Raw genomic sequence first — 19,729 nt, forward strand, 5'->3', positions numbered from 1 at the left:
TGTTTCTGAGCTCTCATGGTAAGACTCCTACAGACCCGGAAAAGATGGGGGCACAGGGACAGATCAGTAGGGTCAGAGCATCTCAGGGACCGAGGACAGTATGGTCCTGAACAGGGATTAAGAGCTTGGGCTCTCATATGGCATTTCTGGGCTCAATTGCCAGCTCCATCACTTACTGGTTGCTGTGATTATGGGCAAGTTATTCCATCTCTCTATATATCTTTCCACACTTATAAAATGGAATAATGGCGTACCCACCTCCCAGGGTCACAGTGAGGATTACAGAAAACGATTCTTGTGAACTGGCTGGCAGTAATAATTCAATACCTGCCAGCTATTCTTATTCCACATCCAAGCCCTTTCGCCTGCTGCTGGGTGAAAGCACATGTCAGTGTTTCCTGACTGTTTCCACAAAGATTCCAAAATTACAACCTGCCAGTCTGAAGAATCTCCAAAACCTCCCGCACGCATCCTGGAGGCGCGGGCATGGGGATGGGACTGTTTGCCCGGGGCCTGAACAGGATTCGTGCGCGTAGGCACACACACCAGCCAGACTGCGTGCGGCCCGAGTCCGGTGCGGTCCCGGGTGAGCAGCGCGTGGCTGGTGGGCGGGGCAGAGCCATTGTTCGCAGGCGGACTGAGCCCCCAGCGCTCGCCCGGGAGGGAGGCGGGGCTTCCCGCGTCCCCGGAGCTCCCGATCCCGGGGTGGCGGCCTGGTCTCCCTGCCACGCGCCTGGGGGGACGGGAAGACGGGACGGAATTGTGAGTAGTGGGCGTCTCCCGAGGCTTCCCCACTGTTTCCTGAGAAACTTCCCCAGTGCCCACCCAGCCGTTCGCCGTGTGCCCGGGGGCCGGTCCTGGGCTAGACTCCGCGCCCCAGCCCCAAACCGGGTCCCCAGTCCCTTCCAGAGAGAAAGCTCCTAACGCGGGGTGCCGGGCAGAGGCCCAGCGGCGGGTAGAAGAGAAGCGGAGAAGGAGAAAGGGAGGGGAGGGGGAGCGAGGAGCTGGCGGCAGAGGGAACAGCAGATTGCGCCGAGCCAATGGCAACTGCAGGACGAGGTGGCACCAAATTCCCTTCGGCCAATGAAGAGCCGGAGTTTACAGAAGCCTCATTAGCATTTCCCCAGGGGCAGGGGCAGGGGCAGGGGCCGGGTGGTGTGGTGTCGGTGTTGGCAGCATCCCGGCGCCCTGCTGCGGTCGTTGCGAGCCTTGGCCTCTGTCTCCTCCCTCTCCCGCCCTCACCTCCATGCGGGGCCGCCCGCGCCAGTCAACTCCGCGCACTTTGCCCCTGCTTGGCAGCGGATAAAAGGGAGCTGAGGAAATACCGGACACGGTCACCCATTGCCAGCTCTAGCCTTTAAATTGCCGGCTCAGGGACCTCCACGCACCGCGGCTAGGGCCTAGACACCCAGCTAGCGTGCGCGGCGCCGCGGCTCAGCGCGCACCGGCGGGCTTCGAAACCGCAGTCCTCCGGCGCCCCCGAACTCCGCTCCGCGGCCTCAGCCCCTGGAAAGTGATCCCGGCATCCGAGAGCCAAGATGCCGGCCCATTTGCTGCAGGAGGATGTGAGTTTCCCAGCCTGGCCCCGTACCGCAGGGTCGCCGGCGCGGGCTGGGCTTCCAGGGGACGGGTTGGTGGCTGAAGAGAGGGGAGAGCTCCGCAGAGGACTTGGCCATGTTTTTCGAGTTGTGCTGCCTTCAGTGAGTTGGGAATGTGGGTTGTAATTTGCAGACTTGAATCTCCAACTTTTGTTTCTTAAGCTTTAAAGAAAAATCCGGTCGTGCTGGTGCTTTTATGAATTATGCGGGTTTTCCTTTGTGTTCGTGGGGATGTGAGTGCTTTACTTCTCCTTCCTACTGCCGCCTCCCCGTAGGTTTAGCGCCCCTCGTCCCCCGCCCCTAATGTATCGGTATAGTTTCTGGGAACTTCTCTCCGTTGCATCTCGGATACACCCTACCCTCAGTGAACTCTGGCGCTGGGGAAGGGTCTTTGCTGTCCACCCTTCCCCCAGCGTGATTAGAGAGCGGAGTGGCCCCAGCTGCCTCCACGTGTCTCTTCTCCTGACTCTCCTCTTCCTCCCCCTTCCAGATCTCTACCTCCTATACCACCACCACCACCATCACAGCGCCTCCCTCCAGGGTCCTGCAGAATGGAAGAGATAAGTTGGAGACGACGCCCCTCTACTTGGAAGAAGACGTTCGCCCTGATATCAAAGATGATATATATGACCCCACCTACAAGGATAAGGAAGGCCCAAGCCCCAAGGTTGAATATGTCTGGAGAAACATCATCCTTATGTCTCTGCTACACTTGGGAGCCCTGTATGGGATCACTTTGATTCCTACTTGCAAGCTCTACACCTGTCTTTGGGGTAAGCAGCCTCCCTGTCCTCCTGACCTAGTCCTCCAGGTACTCACTGCTCTTTTAATAAGGTGGGATCTTACACAGAACACCAGCCCCTCCCAGCCTCCCAGCTGGGGTTTTTCTCAGGCATTTTCTTTGGTTGCTTCAGGCCTAGTGGGCTGGGAAGAGCCTGGGGGTACTGAGATGCAGGAATGTCAATGCCTTGGGTTGAGAGCTCTGGGACCTTGTGCTTGTGGGCTTTGAAGTGTAGACCTGTGCTGGAGAGTCAGCTTTCCCTGAAAGAGCTTTTCTGTTTGAGTCATTTGCTTGGCTGCCTGTCCCACCCCTGCCAACCACAAAAGAATCAAAGCCCTCTACCTGGGAGGCATGGGAACATGGTACTAAACCATTGGCTTTCTAGGGTCTATGTTGAGCAGTAGTGGGCTAGCGCAACGGGAAACTACTCAGGGAGAGAGTTTGTTGGAAAGGCAGGAACAGAGAGGTTATCCACAAAACTATTTTGACCTGACCCCTTGGCCAGACCAGGCTTCTTCGTTACAGAGGAAGATGAAGCTCCCATGTAACCCGAGTCACAGATGTGTGTTGCTCTGTTACTCTACATTCCAGGGTGCTGCACATACCAGTCAACAAAATGCTCTTAGAATGAAATCAGGTTGAAGATATGTTTCATGTTCCATCCCCCATCCAGCCTGCTTCAGGCCCCCCTCCTGATGCCATGAAATGCCAAGAATTCTGCACCTTCCAACACCAGTCCTACCCATTCCTCCTTGCCAGGGACATCGAGGCCAGGCCAGAAAAGAGCCTTGAGAAAAGAGAGCCTGGTCTTGAGGCTGCTGTAATGAGGGAGACAGTTCCCAGTTTGTCCCTAACCTGCCCTTAGCTCAGCTCTTTCAGGGACCAATTGGTGTGGCCTGATGGCATGGTTCTGCCCCCTGGATGCACACATGCGCTTTGCAGGTTTTTTCACCTCTGCCACTATGAGCCTAAGTTGGGAAGGGAGAGCAGGGAGCTCTGCAGATGCAGGGCCCCTGCATTGCTACTCTCTAAGGGGTGGTGAGCCAGGACTTCTCCTCCAGAAAACAACTTGAGGTTTTTCAGAGCAGCCTCAGGTGTGGGATACTTTCTGACAGCTCGCTCTTGCTCTTGAAGGGTAATTATGCAGAAGAGCTGGGAGGCCAAGTTTTAGCTGTTTCCCTCAGGACCTCTTAGGTCTTCCGAAGATAGTGAGATCTGGTTCATTGAGCTTTGTTTCCAGAAATCCTCCAGGTGCTACAGTGAAATGCAAGTGAGAAAAGCCCCTTTGTCAGAATCTCAGTTTTTCTAGGTACCACCTGTGGGCAACAGTACTTTTTTTAGGATTGGGAAGGTAGCATTCCTTGGGTTACATATGTGTCACAGCTGTGACGCAGACAGAACAGGCCAGGTGCAGATCAGTTCATCTGCATACCAGGAAGAGCTCTTGTATTTGTGAGGGGAGGGCAACATCTGTTGTCTGGCCCCTCTGAGGATCCAGCAGAACTTCAGTTGCAACATGAGGGATGAAGAGCAGGGATAGCATTCCCCAAAGAGTCAGTGGATGCCTCTCTCCACCCTTTCTCCCCAAGAGGATAGTCTTCACAAGTAGTTTTCTCACCTGCAAGCTCCTTCCAGCCTCAGCACTCCCTGTAGGTTTTCTGAAGCCCAGAGTTTGACCCAATTGCCTCTGCTTGGTTACCCTCAGTTGCTAGTGCAGGGAGCAGAATTCCATCCCAAAGTCAAGGCTGTGCCTGCTACATTTTTTTGGTGACCTGCCCATCGGTGTGTGCTGTGCCTTTGGGCAGATAAATGTGGCTCACAGAGACTGGATGGTAAACTTATTGTACTGGGCCCTTTGGTGGATGGCTTAGCTGAAAGAATGACCATCTTGATAAGGGGATATCAGAACTCCTCTGTCTTAAGAAACAAGGAGGATAAGGGGAGGAGGGTCAGAGGTCTCAACCTGGACATCTTCTCTTCCCACCTTCAGAATTTAGGAGCTTCACTTTTCTTGTTTTAATCCCTATGGACAATGTTAAATTAGCAACTGGTTGTGATTCCAGCATTTCTTATGACGGAGCAATTTTGAGAGCCTTAAATCTCTTTCATTTTGTAGTCTCCCAAAGGAGCCCTTAGGGTAGGACTAAGAAGAATGTCTCTGGCAACACTGAGAGCCAGAGGCAAAACCATTCAAGTCTCTTTCTTAAGGCCAGAGCAATGAGATGTTGCTTAACCATCAATTTGGACATTTTCTTCCCCCGGGGAGGAGAGAGGGAATAAATCTCCAACTGATTTAAGCCCTTCTATTTGATAGACTTAGAGGTGTTTCTAGAAAAGGCACCAGAGTGCCTGAGTTCTTTCCCCAATTTTCCTGTTAATATAGGATCTTACATACATTCTGAGTCAACTTGCCCCAGGGTCTTTTGCGGCAAGTAACAAGCCCAGAAGCTCCCTTGCTCATTAGGAAGGGCTCTGGCTCAACTGATGGTTTTCCAAGTAAGGTGCAGGTTAGATACTGTATCTGGGGAGATGTCAGTCGCCACCTGACTTGAAGGCAGATCACCTGGGGCCTCAATCCCCACTCTGAGGGAATGTGGAGAGAGCTCTTCTTAGGGCTGACTCTGGCTCTATGGCTCTCCTGGAGATCTTATAGGAGGAATAGGAGAGAAGAAAGGAGGTTGGGGGGAAAAGGAGGTTGTTTAGGAAACAGCTATCAATGGCTGCAAAAGAACACAGGACAATTTGTTACAATGTGTGGTGTCTCCAACTGCAACTAAGTTCTGTGGCCACTGAGGATCTATTGTTTCTAGCTGTTTCCCTAGGAATGAAACATTGTTAACATTCATTCCTAGGAATGAAACATTGTTAACAGTTTCTCCCAAGGCCACAGCTTCTGCCTACTAGAGCTACGGAACAGAGGAAGAGATGGGTACACCCAGCAGCCCACTTCCTGCCTTGGCCTCCCAAAATGCTGGGATGACAAAATGGTTCACACTGCACCTGGCCCTCTGCTGTTATTTTAATAACACCCTTGCATATGGGTCCTGAGCTCTGCAGGAGTAGTTTGTGGGCCTTAAAACCTTAGTGAAGGCCTAGATAGAGGTGAAAGGAAATAGCTAGGCCCTGGGAGAATGCCTTTAAGATGAAGAATGAGTGGTAAGAGCACTATTCTCTCTCCTGCCTTCCTAGTTAGAGATTATATCTGGCACCTCCTGAGCCTGCAGGTCTCCAGGAAGGTGAGGGAAGACAATGGTGGGGTGCTCCACTGACAGCTTGAAGAATATCCCACCATTGTTTAGAATGAGCATTGCCCGGTGAGAGTATGGGCTGACAGGGATGTAGCAAAGGCAAGACAGAGGAACTGTGCATGTATCTTGGGGGAGGTGGATGGTATAGCTGGAACGTGAAATCTCTGGTAAATCTTAAGATACTGTGCAAATTGGATTTATGCACAAATTGGATTAGGGCTAATTTTTCCCTGATATGGCCACAGTGCCTGCTAGAATATTTAAATGCTTTTTTGTACCAGTTGATAAATGGCCATGGTCTGAATCCCCTAAAAGTCCCCTACAACTAAGTGCTTCTCAAATTGGTCAGTGCCCAGATTGTACTGGCTGTTATTTTATTTTTTGAGATAAGGTCTTTCTCTGTTGATCAGGGCTTGAGTGCAGTGACGCGATCATGGCTCACCACAGCCTCGACTTCCTGGGCTCGAGATCCTCCCACCTCAACCTCTTGAGTAGATTATCTGAAGAAACAAGGTCTCCCTATGTTACCCAGGCTGGTCTCGAACTCCTGGGCTCAAGGGGATCTTCCTGCCTTGGCCTCCCAAAATGTTGGGATGACAATGTGGTTCACACTGCACTTGGCCCTCTGCTATTATTTTAATAACACCCTTGCTTATGGGTCCTGGGCTCTATAGGAGTATTTTGTGGCCCTTAAAACCTTAGAGAAGGCCTAGATAGAGGTGAAAGGAGATAGCTAGGCCCTGGGAGATTGCCTTTAAGATGAAGAATGAGTGGTAAGAGCACTATTCTCTCTCCTGCCTTTCTGACTCCTTAGTTCCTGGGATTCCTTAGCTTATCTTTTTTTCCTGGGTTGAGAGGCTGTGGGGTGATGATATTTTTTAAGTGGTAAAATCTAAGGGACATGGTTATCCCTAGAGTTCATGGTCAAGCCAATCCTCACCCAAAGCCTGAAGAAGACAGTTTCTGGCATCCAGAGAGTGTCTTTGGCATCCTTTCCCAGATGGAACTCACACTGATTGGTGACTCCCCCCGCTGTCTTCTCCTGGCAGGGTTATTCTACTATGTTGTCAGTGCCCTGGGCATAACAGCAGGAGCTCATCGTCTATGGAGCCACCGATCTTACAAAGCTCGGCTGCCCCTGCGTCTCTTTCTGATCATTGCCAACACAATGGCGTTCCAGGTAAGAAGCGTCTCTGCTCAGCTGTTTGTCCTCCACCCTATCACTGATCCGGGCACAGAAAGGAGGGATCAGCGCCGGAGAGGAGCCACACCTGGATGGCCGTTTCACTTTCCTCTCTCCTGTGGTCACCTCAAGTGCCAGTTCAGTCCTTAAGTCCATGAAGAATGAAGAGACTTCTGAGTCTTGGAAAAGGGAACTGGAAAATAAATGGAAAATATTCTTGATGTGTAGGAAGATTTTTGATCCTAAAGTCCCTCTGTTGTCACACATTCTGGCTGTTGTGGCTCTTCATCATAAGGGGCTTTGGCACATAAGCCAGAGACTGACCTTAGATTCCCGGGCAGACACTGGACAATAAATTCACTATTTAAGGTAAATATCTTAGGGAGGCAGAGCTGGGAGGATCACTGGAGCCCAGGAGTTTGAAGCTGCAGTGAGCCATGATGGTATCAAAACAAACAAACAAAAAAATTGAAAAGTGAATAACTTAGGACTCCACCACAGTGGGATTGAAGCTGATGTTCCCAGACTCATGAACTCTTATTTTCAGATAATGAGAGCAAACACTTTTATTGCACTATGTGCCTGGAACTATTGTAAGCATTTGATATAAAGTCCTCACAACAATTTTAGGAAGTAGGTACTATTATCCCCATTTTACAGATGAGGAAACCAACTTACAGAGAGATTAGATAGACCAACCCAACATTGTGGCCCTTTCTTGGGCTGCCATGGTGGCTAAGTGAAACATTGAGGTTTGTTGAGGCAAAAAGTTTAGAGCAGGCAGGGCACGGTGGCTCACGCCTGTAATCCCAGCACTTTGGGAGGCTGAGGCGGGCGGATCACGAGGTCAGGAGATCGAGACCATCCTGGCTAACGTGGTGAAACCCCATCTCTACTAAAAATATAAAAAATTAGCCGGGCGTGGTGGTGGGCACCTGTAGTCCCAGCTACTTGGGAGGCTGAGTCAGGAGAATGGTGTGAACCTGGGAGGCGGAGCTTGCGGTGAGCTGAGATTGCACCTCTGCACTCCAGCCTGGGTGACAGAGGCTCTGTCTCAAAAAAAAACTCTGTCTCAAAAAAAAAAAAAAAGTTTATAGCAAAGACGGGATGAAGGGAAATGGGGAAAGGGAATGCATCCCTTATAGTCATTAAGCTGTAGCAATGGGCAAATGATAGCACATGGCCTGGGGCTTAGCTTGGAGCAAGAGGAAGAAAGGAAACCAATTTAGTGGAGGCAAAATCGAAAGAACTTACCACATTTGCATAATCATCTCTGCCATAGCAGCTTATACCTTGAGGGCTTCCAAAGTTGTCCTGTGGAGCAAAGGGAAGGAAGAGAGATATTGGTACATTCTTTAAGGGATGGAAAAAGTCATGAAGAAGCCCAGAGGTCATTTGAAAATGCAGTCATGATCATGAGTTGCCTGCCTGGCCTTGTTATTGGGTTGTATGAGCTCTTTTGCAAGGCATCAGAATGGTACACCCTGCAACTTTATCTACTGATTGGGACCCTAGGACACAAGACTGCCTGCCTCATGTTCTCCATGCCCAGGGATTAGGTACCTCGTGAGGATCTTTTCCAACATTCCTTGCTTAAAGAATTGCGATGTTCTCACTTCTTGAAACTCTCTGAGCTCTGTATGATTTATCTCTGTTCCACCCACCATATAACTTTCCAGAAACAGCAGTCCCATTGCTATGGTCCTGGGACTTTGAGTTGCTTTTTCCACTTAAGCTTCAGTGACAAGTTGGGAGAAGAGGGGAGGCAACTCCATGACTCCTTTGGAGCCCAGATTCCTGGATATTTTGTGAGGCTGGGCTGAGCGCCTTGGGCTCTTGATACCTTTCCACTGGGAGGCTCCTAAGAGGGTGTCTATCCTCAAGCCTTACATTCCTCTTCTCTCTCTCCCCAGAATGATGTCTATGAATGGGCTCGTGACCACCGTGCCCACCACAAGTTTTCGGAAACTCATGCTGATCCTCATAATTCCCGACGTGGCTTTTTCTTCTCTCACGTGGGTTGGCTGCTTGTGCGCAAACACCCAGCTGTCAAAGAGAAGGGCGCTACGCTAGACTTGTCTGACCTAGAAGCCGAGAAACTGGTGATGTTCCAGAGGAGGTGAGTGAAGCCCTGATGGAGGTGGGGATACGGCCCTGACATCTGGTCATTAGGGACCCCATTTTTTCTCCTAAGACTTATAAAATATAAGCTGAGAAATTTACTGCGTTTGCGTGTTCACAATCATAATTTAAAATCCCAGTTTTTAACATCCCACAGGCCCATAGCCATAGACTATTGCTCCATTTCTTTCTCTCTGAGCTATCTTAATTAAACCCATTACATTCAACAGATGTGTATTGTCCTAGGACAGTCATAGATTCAAAGATGTTTATAGCCTACTTGCCTAGGTTTGTTTGTTTGTTTGTTTTTGTTTGTTTTTCAACAGAGTCTTTCTCTCTTGCCCAGGCTGGAGTGCAGTGGCACAATCTTGGCTCACTGCAGCCTTGACTTCCCAGGCTCAAGCAATGCTTCCACTTCAGCCTCCTGAGTATCTGGGACTACAGGCACACACCACCATGCCCGGCTAATTTTTTGTAAAGACAAGGTCTCCCTCACTGTATTGCCCAGGCTGGTAGGTTAGTTCTTACCTTCAAAAAGTTTGTAGCCTATCATGGGGTGGAGAGATAAGCCAAGTATCCAGATAACCATGGTATAAGGCAGAATATTTTCTGTACTATGAGAGGTATAAAGGGGAGGGAGATTGCTCAACGGGCAACACCAAGGAAGTGTTTATGAAATAAGTAGTGTTGGAATCCACCGACAGATAGAAATTTTTACAACTGGCCGGGCGCGGTGGCTCAAGCCTGTAATCCCAGCACTTTGGGAGGCCGAGACGGGCGGATCACGAGGTCAGGAGATCGAGACCATCCTGGCTGACACGGTGAAACCCCGTCTCTACTAAAAAAATACAAAAAAACTAGCCGGGCGAGGTGGCGGGCGCCTGTAGTCCCAGCTACTCGGGAGGCTGAGGCAGGAGAATGGCGTGAACCCGGGAGGCGGAGCTTGCAGTGAGCCAAGATCACGCCACTGCACTCCAGCCTGGGCGGCAGAGCGAGACTCTGTCTCAAAAAAAAAAAAAAAAAGAAATTTTTACAACTATGTGTGGGGAGAGACAGTGCAAACAGAAGAAACAGAATGAGCTAAAGCATGAAGCATGTTCTAGCAATCGAGTCCTTTTGCTTGAAGTATAGGGTGTGGGAAGAAGTAAGACTGGAGAGACTAATGCCATCCTTGTTGAGTTCTAAAAGCAGACTTAGGATTTAATTCAATAAGCAATAGGAAGGCATTACATCTTTCGAACTGCAATGTGGCATAGTTAGCGATGTGCTTCAGGAAGGCTGCTTTTAGAACAAGTGTAAGAAACCATTGAGCCAAAGTGAGAGGTAGGGACATAAGTTAGGAAATGAGGACCCCTGCTAGCAAAGCAGTGGCAGAAATGGAAAAAAGAGTTGGGTGCAGGGAATGTCAGTGATGTAAAAGTCAAAGACTTGACTGCTGAAGGAATGTAGGGGATCAGTGCCCTTGGAATGTCAGTGACCTGGTCTACATTGAGAATGAAAATTGAGAAAGGGCTTCCAGAGGGACAGATAGCTGCAGGTGATCAAGGACACTCAATAGGCCTTTGAGGGAAAAGAAGACCAAAGAACTAGGGGGTAGCCAGCAGAAAATGGAGGCATGATACTAAACAGACTGAAAAAGAGTGCTGATGAAAAAGAGAAAGGAGCCCAAAGGCAGATGGGAAAACCAGCCAAGGATGGAGAGACATCTGTTCATTAGTTTGTAATTTGGACCTCACCTATTTTACCAACGTGGTATTATGCTTGAGTAAAAATCAGCGATGGCTGGGCGTGGTGGCTCATGCCTGTGATCCCAGCACTTTGGGAGGCTGAGACAGGAGGATTGCTTGAAAGTTCAGGCATTCGAGACCAGCCTGGGAAACATAGTGAGCCCTCATCTCTACAAAAAAATTAAAAACTAAATGGGCATGATGGTTCATGCCTGTGGTCCCAGCTACTCAGGAGGCTGAGGTGGGAGGATCTTTTGAGCCCAGGAGTTAAGACTGTGGTGAACTATGGTCATGCCACTGCACTCCAGCCTTGGCAACAGTGTGAGACCCTGTCAAAAAAAAAAAAAAAAAAAAAAAAGTAAAACAATGAACTTAGAGTCAGACAAGCAAATTCAACATGGAGGAAAGAGACAGCCCATCCCAATTCGTGTAGAAGATCCATGTAGGTGTGGAGTCCCCCTCCATTGACCTGGTGTCTGGTCTGTCACTGTAGGTACTACAAACCTGGCTTGCTGCTGATGTGCTTCATCCTGCCCACGCTTGTGCCCTGGTGTTTCTGGGGTGAAACTTTTCAACACAGCGTGTTTGTTGCCACTTTCTTGCGATATGCTATAGTGCTTAATGTCACCTGGCTGGTGAACAGTGCTGCCCACCTCTTCGGATATCGTCCTTATGACAAGAACATCAGTCCCCGGGAGAATATCCTGGTGTCACTTGGAGCTGTGGGTAAGTCAGCTGTCCAAGCAAGACTACATCCAGTGGTCTGCTGATTAGGGGATTCGGCTAGGAGCCAGAAAAACTAGATAAACCTGTTTTTGATGGCTACTTTGTATCTCCGTTTTTCCACTATAAAACTAGGGGGCAGTATACTGGAAAACCCTTTTGAGAGTCACGCAACATGTTTTATGTAAAAATGAAAGGATAAGAAAGAAAACACAAAAAAAACACTGATCTTGATTCCAGGTTCTAAAACAATTTCCAAATGCCATGTATGCTCCAGGCGTGGCGGCTCACGCCTGTAATCCCAGCACTTTGAGAGGCCGAGGCGGGCAGGTCACCTGAGGTCAGGAGTTTGAGACCAGTCTGGCCAACATGGTGAAACCCTGTTTCTACTAAAAAACCAACCAAACAAAAAAACAGAAACCAAATGCCATACAAGATGAGCACCTTGGAGTTTTCCTTTCTTTCATCAACTCTGGGCCAGACTGCAGTCTTGCTTGAGGCAAGGAATGCATAAATAGAACAATGGGGTCATCTGAGTGGCCAGTAAGCCTGGTGTTTTATGAACTTCAAGTATGCCACACAAAGTATTTTTTATCTTTCCACTCTACTCAGATACGCCTTGCTTTAAGTGTGTGCCATGCCTTACTGTTTGGTGATGCCATTATGAAGAGCATCAAAATAACTGCTGGTGGCCCTTTACTACCACCTACCATCTTGTCTCCTCTCATCCTCTGTTTTTCTCTCTTCTTTTCTGAGCTAGGAACATCCCTTCCCCTAACATGCCTTCAGGAATCTCCCAGTAAAGCAGTGTGATCACAAGTTCCTGCTCAATTCTCTAACGTTGATCTTTTCCTTTCTTTTCTAATAAGATGGGGTCTCACCATGGTGCCCAGGCTGGTCTTGAACTCTGGGCTCAAGTGATCTCCTGCCTCAGCCTCCCAACATATCTACATTTTTTTCTCTGTCCCTCTTTCCAACTGAATATAGACTTTGACCAAGGCCCTGAATGAGTTTTCCTTAAATAGATCTGGTGACCTCTTCTCTCCAGTAATTGGTGCTATTGGTCATTCAATAATATCTAGACAACCACACTACTCCACACATTTATGCAGGTCATTGCCTAACACTCATTTTCTTTTTCTCTTTAAAATCTTCCTTTATATTCTCAAAACCATCTTTATTATCTTTAAAATTGTTGTTGTTGAGACAGAGTCTCACTCTGTTGCCCAGGTTTCAGTGCAGTGGTGTGATCACGGCTCACTGCAGCTATGACCTCCTGGGCTCAAGCGATCCTTTCGGCTCAGCCTCCCAAGTAACTGGTACTACAGGTGCATGCCACCACGTTTGGCTAATTTTTCTATTTTTTGTAGAGACAGGGTTTTGCTATGTTGTACAGGCTGGTCTCGAACTCCTGAGCTGAAGTGATCTGTCTGCCTTGGCCTCCCAAAGTGCTGGAATTATAATAGGCATGAGCCACTGTGCCTGGCCTACTATCTTTATTAAAAGGATTTATTTGTCTAGGCGTGGTGGCTCACACCTGTAATCCCAGCACTCTGGGAAGCCGAAGTGGGTGGATCACTTGAGGTCAGGAGTTAGAGATCAGCCAGGTCAATATGGTGAACCTCTATCTCTACTAAAAAAAAAAAAAAAAAAGAAAGAAAGAAAGAAAAAAAGGAAAGTATTAAAAAATTAGCCAGGCACGGTGGCACGCACCTGTAGTCCCAGCTACTCAGGAGGCTGAGGCAGAAGAATTGCTTGAACCCAGGAGGTGGAGGTTGCAATGAGCCGAGATTGTGCCACTGCACTCCAGCCTTGGTGACAGAGTGAGACTCCATCTCAAAAATATATAATAAAAATAAAAGCTTTTTTTTCTCTCTCTCTCTTTTTAACTTTCACGTATCTCCTTTCAGACACCTTCTTGCCATTGTGCCTATTCTTACTTTAACCATGATTAAAATAAATCACATACACTGTATAAATCTGAGATTATCATAGGAATGGAGTTTCTGGCTTGAGATGTGTCCCATATTGCAAATGGATCTATAATGATCTTCCCCACCTCCAGCCTCTGGGTGGCCATCAGTTCAAAGTGGCTGCCAATATTTGACCTGTCTTTGTTATCATTCACTCCTCCTTGCCTGCTGTTTGCCTCCCTTATCACCTCACCCTTTGTTCTCCTCCAGCTCTGTTTCCTGCCACCCTAATCTTTTTGTTTCTTGAATTACCTCCCCGACTGTCACATGCTCATCTTCTCTGCCAAATTAACCTTCTCCTTTGAGCCTTTCTTGGGTTCTCTCTTGCTGCCCCAGTTGCAGAGTCCTGTCTTCTTTCTATGCTCTTCCTCTTTTTTTTTTTTTTTTTTTTTCTCCCTTGTCTCTGTGTGCATCTGATTCCATTTTAAATCTGGTAACTAAAGGCCTGGCTAGTGCTTACACAGAGCCCAGCTGCAAAACCATTAATGGACATTAATAATCCTCAGTACCTTTATTCCTGGCATTCTACCCCCATCCTCCCCAGTTCACACTGCAGATCATCAGGTGTCACAGAGGGAGGACATACCTTGAAATGCCCTAGATGACATCATTTACTTTGCAGGACTTCCTTGCCTTGCTTCTGATTAATGTCATGACTGGTCTGTCTGAGGATATTTTTATCTACAAAGAGCCAAATATTAGCTCTTAGTAGCTATCCTTTACCCATGCCTGATTAGGGTCAGTATTATTTTTGGCTGTGGTTCAGAAAGAAGAGTCCTGCCAAGAGTTGGCAAACTCTCTGTCGAGTTTCCAAAGCTTTACACATTAGATAAATTCCCCCGAATCCAGAATGTGTTTGTTTTCCTCCCTCCAGCAAAGTGAAATGCTCATCCCAAGAGTCCTCAAAATCTCAGAGGTTAAAGGGTATCTAAGCATTTCCATTTTTCTTCCCTCAGAGAGCTTCTGTTTTATCAGCACCTCCCCCACACCAGGGTCAAAGCTCAAAAAAGTTGGAGCACCCCTGGCAACTGCAGTGACTGAGGACATTCCAGCCTCTGGGCTGGCCTTTCTTCTGATCTTTGGCTGTAGGGCCCACTCTCTAGGAACCTCCCACCCCTAGAGGTAGTTCCAGTGTGGTGGGGAAAGGTGTGCTTCTTTAGTCTTTTTTTTTTTGAGACAGAGTCTCACTCAGTTGCGCAGGCTGGAGTGCAGTGGCGCAATCTCAGCTCACTGCAAGCTCCGCCTCCCGGGTTCACACCATTCTCCTGCCTCAGCCTCCGGAGTAGCTGGGACTAAAGATACCCGCCACCATGTCTGGCTAATGTTTTGTATTTCTTTTAGTAGAAACGGGGTTTCACTGTGCTAGCCAGGATGGTCTCGATCTCCTGACCTCGTGATCCACCCGTCTCGGCCTCCCAAAGAGCTGGGATTACAGGCGTGAGCCACCGTGCCCAGCTTTACTCATTTTTTTAAAAGTCATAGCCACAGTGCTTCATTCTGCAAGCATGTGCACATTACACACAGAGCCTTGAGGGCAGGGCCAAGAATGAATTTGGAATTTTCCAATCTGATATCCATTCCCAAAAGTAGGAGCTTCTCTCTAGTCATTTTATCCTCTGAGAAACTCAGTTCTCCTCCCACAGGGCTCCCAGACAGCCATGGGTGACCAGGGTCTCCAATCACTCCTTAAGATGCCCTTGACTGGCCAGGTGCAGTGACTCGTGACTGTAATCCCAGCACTTTGGGTGGTAAAGGTGGGAGGGTTGCTTGCAACATGGCAAGACCCCATCTCTACAAAAAAAGTAAAATAATAAAAGTAAAGATGCTTCTGAGGGGATCTATTTGGTTCATATTAAAAGAGACTGAATTCATCCATTCATTCAACAATAGTGAGTTTCTCCCAGGTATGAGGTACCCTGCTAGCTAACTGGTATGCACAAATCAAGAAGACCTCAGTGCACCATCACTCCATGACTTCTCTTCCTGCTTTTGTTTCAGGTGAGGGCTTCCACAACTACCACCACTCCTTTCCCTATGACTACTCTGCCAGTGAGTACCGCTGGCACATCAACTTCACCACATTCTTCATTGATTGCATGGCCGCCCTTGGTCTGGCCTATGATCGGAAGAAAGTCTCCAAGGTCGCCGTCTTGGCCAGGATTAAAAGAACCGGAGACGGAAGCTACAAGAGTGGCTGAGTTTGGGGTCCCTCAGGTTCCTTTTTCAAAAGCCAGCCAGGCAGAGGTTTTAATGTCTGTTTATTAACTACTGAATAATGCTACCAGGATGCTAAAGATGATGATGTTAACCCATTCCAGTCCAGTATTTTAAAACACAAAAGTATTCAAAGTCAACAACTCTGCCTTTATGATGCTAAGCTGATATTATTTCTTCTTTTATCCTCTCTCTCTTCTAGGCCCATTGTCCTCCTTTTCACTTTGTTGCTATCGCCCTCCTTTCTCTTATTGCCTCCCAGGCAAGCAGCTGGTCAGTCTTTGTTCAGTGTCCAGCTTCCAAAGCCTAGACAACCTTTCTGTAGCCTAAAACGAATGGTCTTTGCTCCAGATAACTCTCTTTCCTTGAGCTGTTGTGAGCTTTGAAGTAGGTGGCTTGAGCTAGAGATAGAATCTTCTGGGCAGTCCTCTGTTAATTATCTTCAGCCCAGGCTTTTGCTAGATGGAATGGAAAAGCAACTTCACTTGACACAAAGCTTCTAAAGCAGGTAAATTGTCGGGGGAGAGAGTCAGCATGTATGAATATAAGGATGAGGGAAGCGAAGCAAGAGGAACCTCTTGCCATAATCACACATGCAGCTGCCTACTTAGTGAGGACTTCAAGCCCCACCACACAGCGTGCTTCCTTTCTCTCCTGGCTCGGGGTAAGAAGTGGCTGTGGTGTTTGGCAATGCTAATTCAATGTCACAACATATAGTTTAGGCTAAGGATAAAGAAGAGACGTTTTAAGTTTGTAGTAAAAGTGGTCCCTTCTGGGGAAGGGTTTTCTTTTCTTTTCTTTTTTTTTTCTTTAATAACAAGGAGATTTCTTAGTTCATGTATCAAGAAGTCTTGGTTTTGGGTGTTTCCAGAATTGGTAAAGACAGCAGCTCATAGAATTTTGAGGATTCCATGAGCTGCTCATCACAGTTCTTTCCTCTTTCTGCTCTGCCATCTTCACGATATTGCTTGCTCCCCTCATAGTAGTAAGATGGCTGTGGCATTTAAACATCCAAAAAAGGGAAGGATTTTAGGAGGTAGAGTCGGGTCAAACATAATATATATATACATATATACATTGGTTAGAACGTTAAACTATTAGAGTATTTCCCTCCCAAAGAGGGATGTTTGAAAAACCTCTAAAGGAGAGGAGGAATTAGTTGGGTTGCCAATTTCCTCTCCACTGCTGGACATGAGATGGAGAGGTTGAGGGACAGGATCTATAGGCAGCTTCTAAGAGCGAACTTCACATAGGAAGGGATCTGAGAACACGTTGCCAGGGGCTTGAGAAGGTTACTGAGTGAGTTATTGGGAGTCTTAATAAAATAAGCTAGATATTGGATCCATTCATTCATTAGTTCCAGTTTCTCCTCGAAGAGAGTAAAAACTAGAATACTTCTCCCCATAGTGTTGTGCCCCTTCACTCTCTTTTTTATTTTTATTTTTTTTGGCTCTGTTAACATCTAGCCTAAAGTGTAGAACTGCCTGGGGGGCAGGGTTAGGAATCTCTCCACTACCCTGATTCTTGATTCCTGGGTCTACCCTGTCTGTCCCTTTTGTTTTCTTTTACCAGATCTTTCTCTTCCCTGAACGTTTTCTTCTTTCCCTGGACAGGCAGCCTCCTTTGTGTGTATTCAGAGGCAGTGATGACTTGCTGTCCAGGCAGCTCCCTCCTGCAGACAATGCTCAGGGTCACTGAACCACTGCTTCTTTTTCGAAAATAGAGCTAGCTGCCACTTTCACATGGCCTTTGGAGTGTCTCCACCTACACCCCTGTGCTCCCCTGCCACACTGATGGCTCAAGGCAAGGCTGGCAAACCCTCCCAGAAACATCTCTGGCCCAGAGAACCTCTCTCTCCCTCTCTCACGAGGCACAGCCGAGCCAAGTGCTCATGTTGAGCCAGTGGGCCAGCCACAGAGCAAAAGAGCATTTATTTTCAGTCCCCTCTGTCTGGGTCAGAACCAGAGAGCATGCTGAATGCCCCCTGCTTGCTCGGTAAGGGTGCCCCGCCTGAGTCAGTGCTCTCAGCTGGCAGTGCAATGCTTGTAAAAGTAGGAGGAAACAGTTCTCACTGGGAAGAAGCAAGGGCAAGAACCCAAGTGCCTCACCTCGAAAGGAGGTCCTGTTCCCTGAAGTCAGGGTGAACTGCAAAGCTTTGGCTGAGACCTGGGATTTGAGATACCACAAACCCTGCTGAACAGAGTGTCTGTTCAGCAAACTAACCAGCATTCCCTACAGCCTAGGGCAGACAATAGTATAGAAGTCTGGAAAAACAAACAAAAACAGAACATCAGTGTTTTGAGAACTTTGGACCACTCCTGTCCCTGTAGCTCAGTCATCAAAGCGGAAGCCTGGCTTTGCTCTATTAAGATTGGAAATGTGCACTACCAAACACTCAGTCCACTGTTGAGCCCCAGTGCTGGAAGGGATGAGGGCCTTTCTTCCTGTGTTAATTACATAGAGGCTACAGGGGTTAGCCTGGACTAAAGGCATCCGTGTCTTTTGAGCTATTCACTTCAGTAGAAAAGAATCTAAGGGAAGATCACTGTAGTTTAGTTCTGCTGACCTGTGCGCCTACCCCTTGGAAATATCTGCTGGTACTTCTAATTCCACAGGTCATCAGATGCCTGCTTGATAATATATGAACAATAAAAACAACTTTCACTTCTTCCTATTGTAATCGTGTGCCATGGATCTGATCTGTACCATGACCCTACATAAGGCTAGATGGCACCTCAGGCTGAGGGCCCCAATGTATGTGTGGGTGTGGGTGGGGGTGGGGGTGTGTCTGCTGAGTAAGGAACACTATTTTCAAGATTCTAAAGCTCAATTCAAGTGACACATTAATGATAAACTCAGATCTGATCAAGAGTCTGGATTTCTAACAGTCCTTGCTTTGGGGGTGTGCTGACAACTTAACCCGGGTGCCTTACATCTTTTCTAATCACAGTGTTGCATATGAGCCCGCCCTCACTCCCTCTGTGGAATCCCTTTGCACCTGAGAGCCTACTGAAGTGACTGGTAGAAAAGGGGGCCTAAGTGGAGGATTATCAGTATTGCAATTTGCAGGATTCCCTTCTGGGCTTCATTCTGGAAACTTGTTAGGGCTGCTTTTCTTAAGTGCCCACGTTTGATGGAGGGTGGAAGTAATTTGAATGTATTTGATTTATAATTTTATTTTATTTTTTGTTTTTGTTTTAGGTTAAAAGATGGTTGTAGCATTTAAAATGGAAAATTTTCTCCTTGGTTTGCTAGTATCTTAAGTGTATTCTCTGTAAGCGTAGTTCAAATGGGTCATCATGAAAGGTTAAAAAAGGAAGGTGGTCCTGTTTGCTGGTGGTTAAGGCCAGGGCCTTTCCTACCACTGTGCCACTGACTTGCTATGTGACCCTGGGCAAGTCACTGAACTATAATGTGCCTCAGTTTTCCTTCTGCTAAAATGGGGATAATAATACTGACCTACCTCAAAGGGCAGTTTTGAGGCATAACTAATGCTTTTTATAAAGCATTTTGGGATCCTTCGGCACAGGAATTCTCAAGACCTGAGTGGTTTTTATAATAGCAATGTCCACCATGAACTTGATATGTCCATGTGCCCCAGATGCTGTCATTAGTCTATATGGTTCTCCAAGAGATTGAATGACTCCATTGGAGAAGTGGTGGATAACTAGCCAGAAAAAATTTGAGAATGCATAAACAACTCATTGCCATGGAAACATACAGAGGATACTTTTTCTTTGATTGGGTGGGATTTTTCCCTTTTTATGTGGGATAGTAGTTACTTGTGACAAGAATAATTTTGGAATAATTTCTATTAATATCAACTCTGAAGCTAATTGTACTAATCTGAGATTGTGTTTGTTCATAATAAAAGTGAAGTGAATCTGATTGCACTGGGTCTGGGAGTTTTTTTTTTTGGCTGTGATTCAAAGTCTTGGGATTTATCTCTGGCTCTTATCTATGTCTGTACCTTTAAGAGTATAAAAGAAGTAGAAGTTACAATGGTTGACTCATACCCCAGTAACCTGGCCTGCTGTCCTAAAGGTAACTTTAGGTTAAACTCTGGGAAGCAGGAAGCCAGGAGTCTGCTGCCATTAAATCAAACACATTAACACCAGCTGGCAACTTGGCCCTGGGGAAGTGCCAGGGTTCTCAGGTGTG

At 47.5% G+C, this 19,729-nt stretch overlaps 1 protein-coding gene across 3 annotated transcripts; it reads left to right on the forward strand.

Moving 5' to 3' along the window:
• The first annotated feature begins 1,177 nt into the window (after window positions 1-1,177).
• On the forward strand, window positions 1,178-19,456 carry SCD (stearoyl-CoA desaturase). Of its 3 annotated transcripts, none has more exons than XM_015147922.3 (6): window positions 1,178-1,700; window positions 2,089-2,371; window positions 6,677-6,807; window positions 8,724-8,929; window positions 11,152-11,384; window positions 15,353-19,456. In XM_015147922.3, exons 1-6 carry the CDS (start codon window positions 1,539-1,541, stop codon window positions 15,550-15,552), a joined length of 1,215 nt encoding a protein of 404 aa, XP_015003408.2. In that variant the 5' UTR covers window positions 1,178-1,538; the 3' UTR covers window positions 15,553-19,456. The 3 variants fall into 3 exon arrangements, with proteins under 3 accessions (XP_015003408.2, XP_077803364.1, XP_015003410.2); XM_077947238.1 differs by having other exon boundaries at window positions 1,178-1,565; window positions 11,152-11,416; window positions 15,304-19,456; XM_015147924.3 differs by having other exon boundaries at window positions 1,178-1,565.
• The last annotated feature ends 273 nt before the right edge of the window (window positions 19,457-19,729 follow it).

This window comes from Macaca mulatta, chromosome 9 (genome assembly GCF_049350105.2).
Source record: "Macaca mulatta isolate MMU2019108-1 chromosome 9, T2T-MMU8v2.0, whole genome shotgun sequence".
Classification (NCBI taxonomy): Eukaryota; Metazoa; Chordata; class Mammalia; order Primates; family Cercopithecidae; genus Macaca; species Macaca mulatta.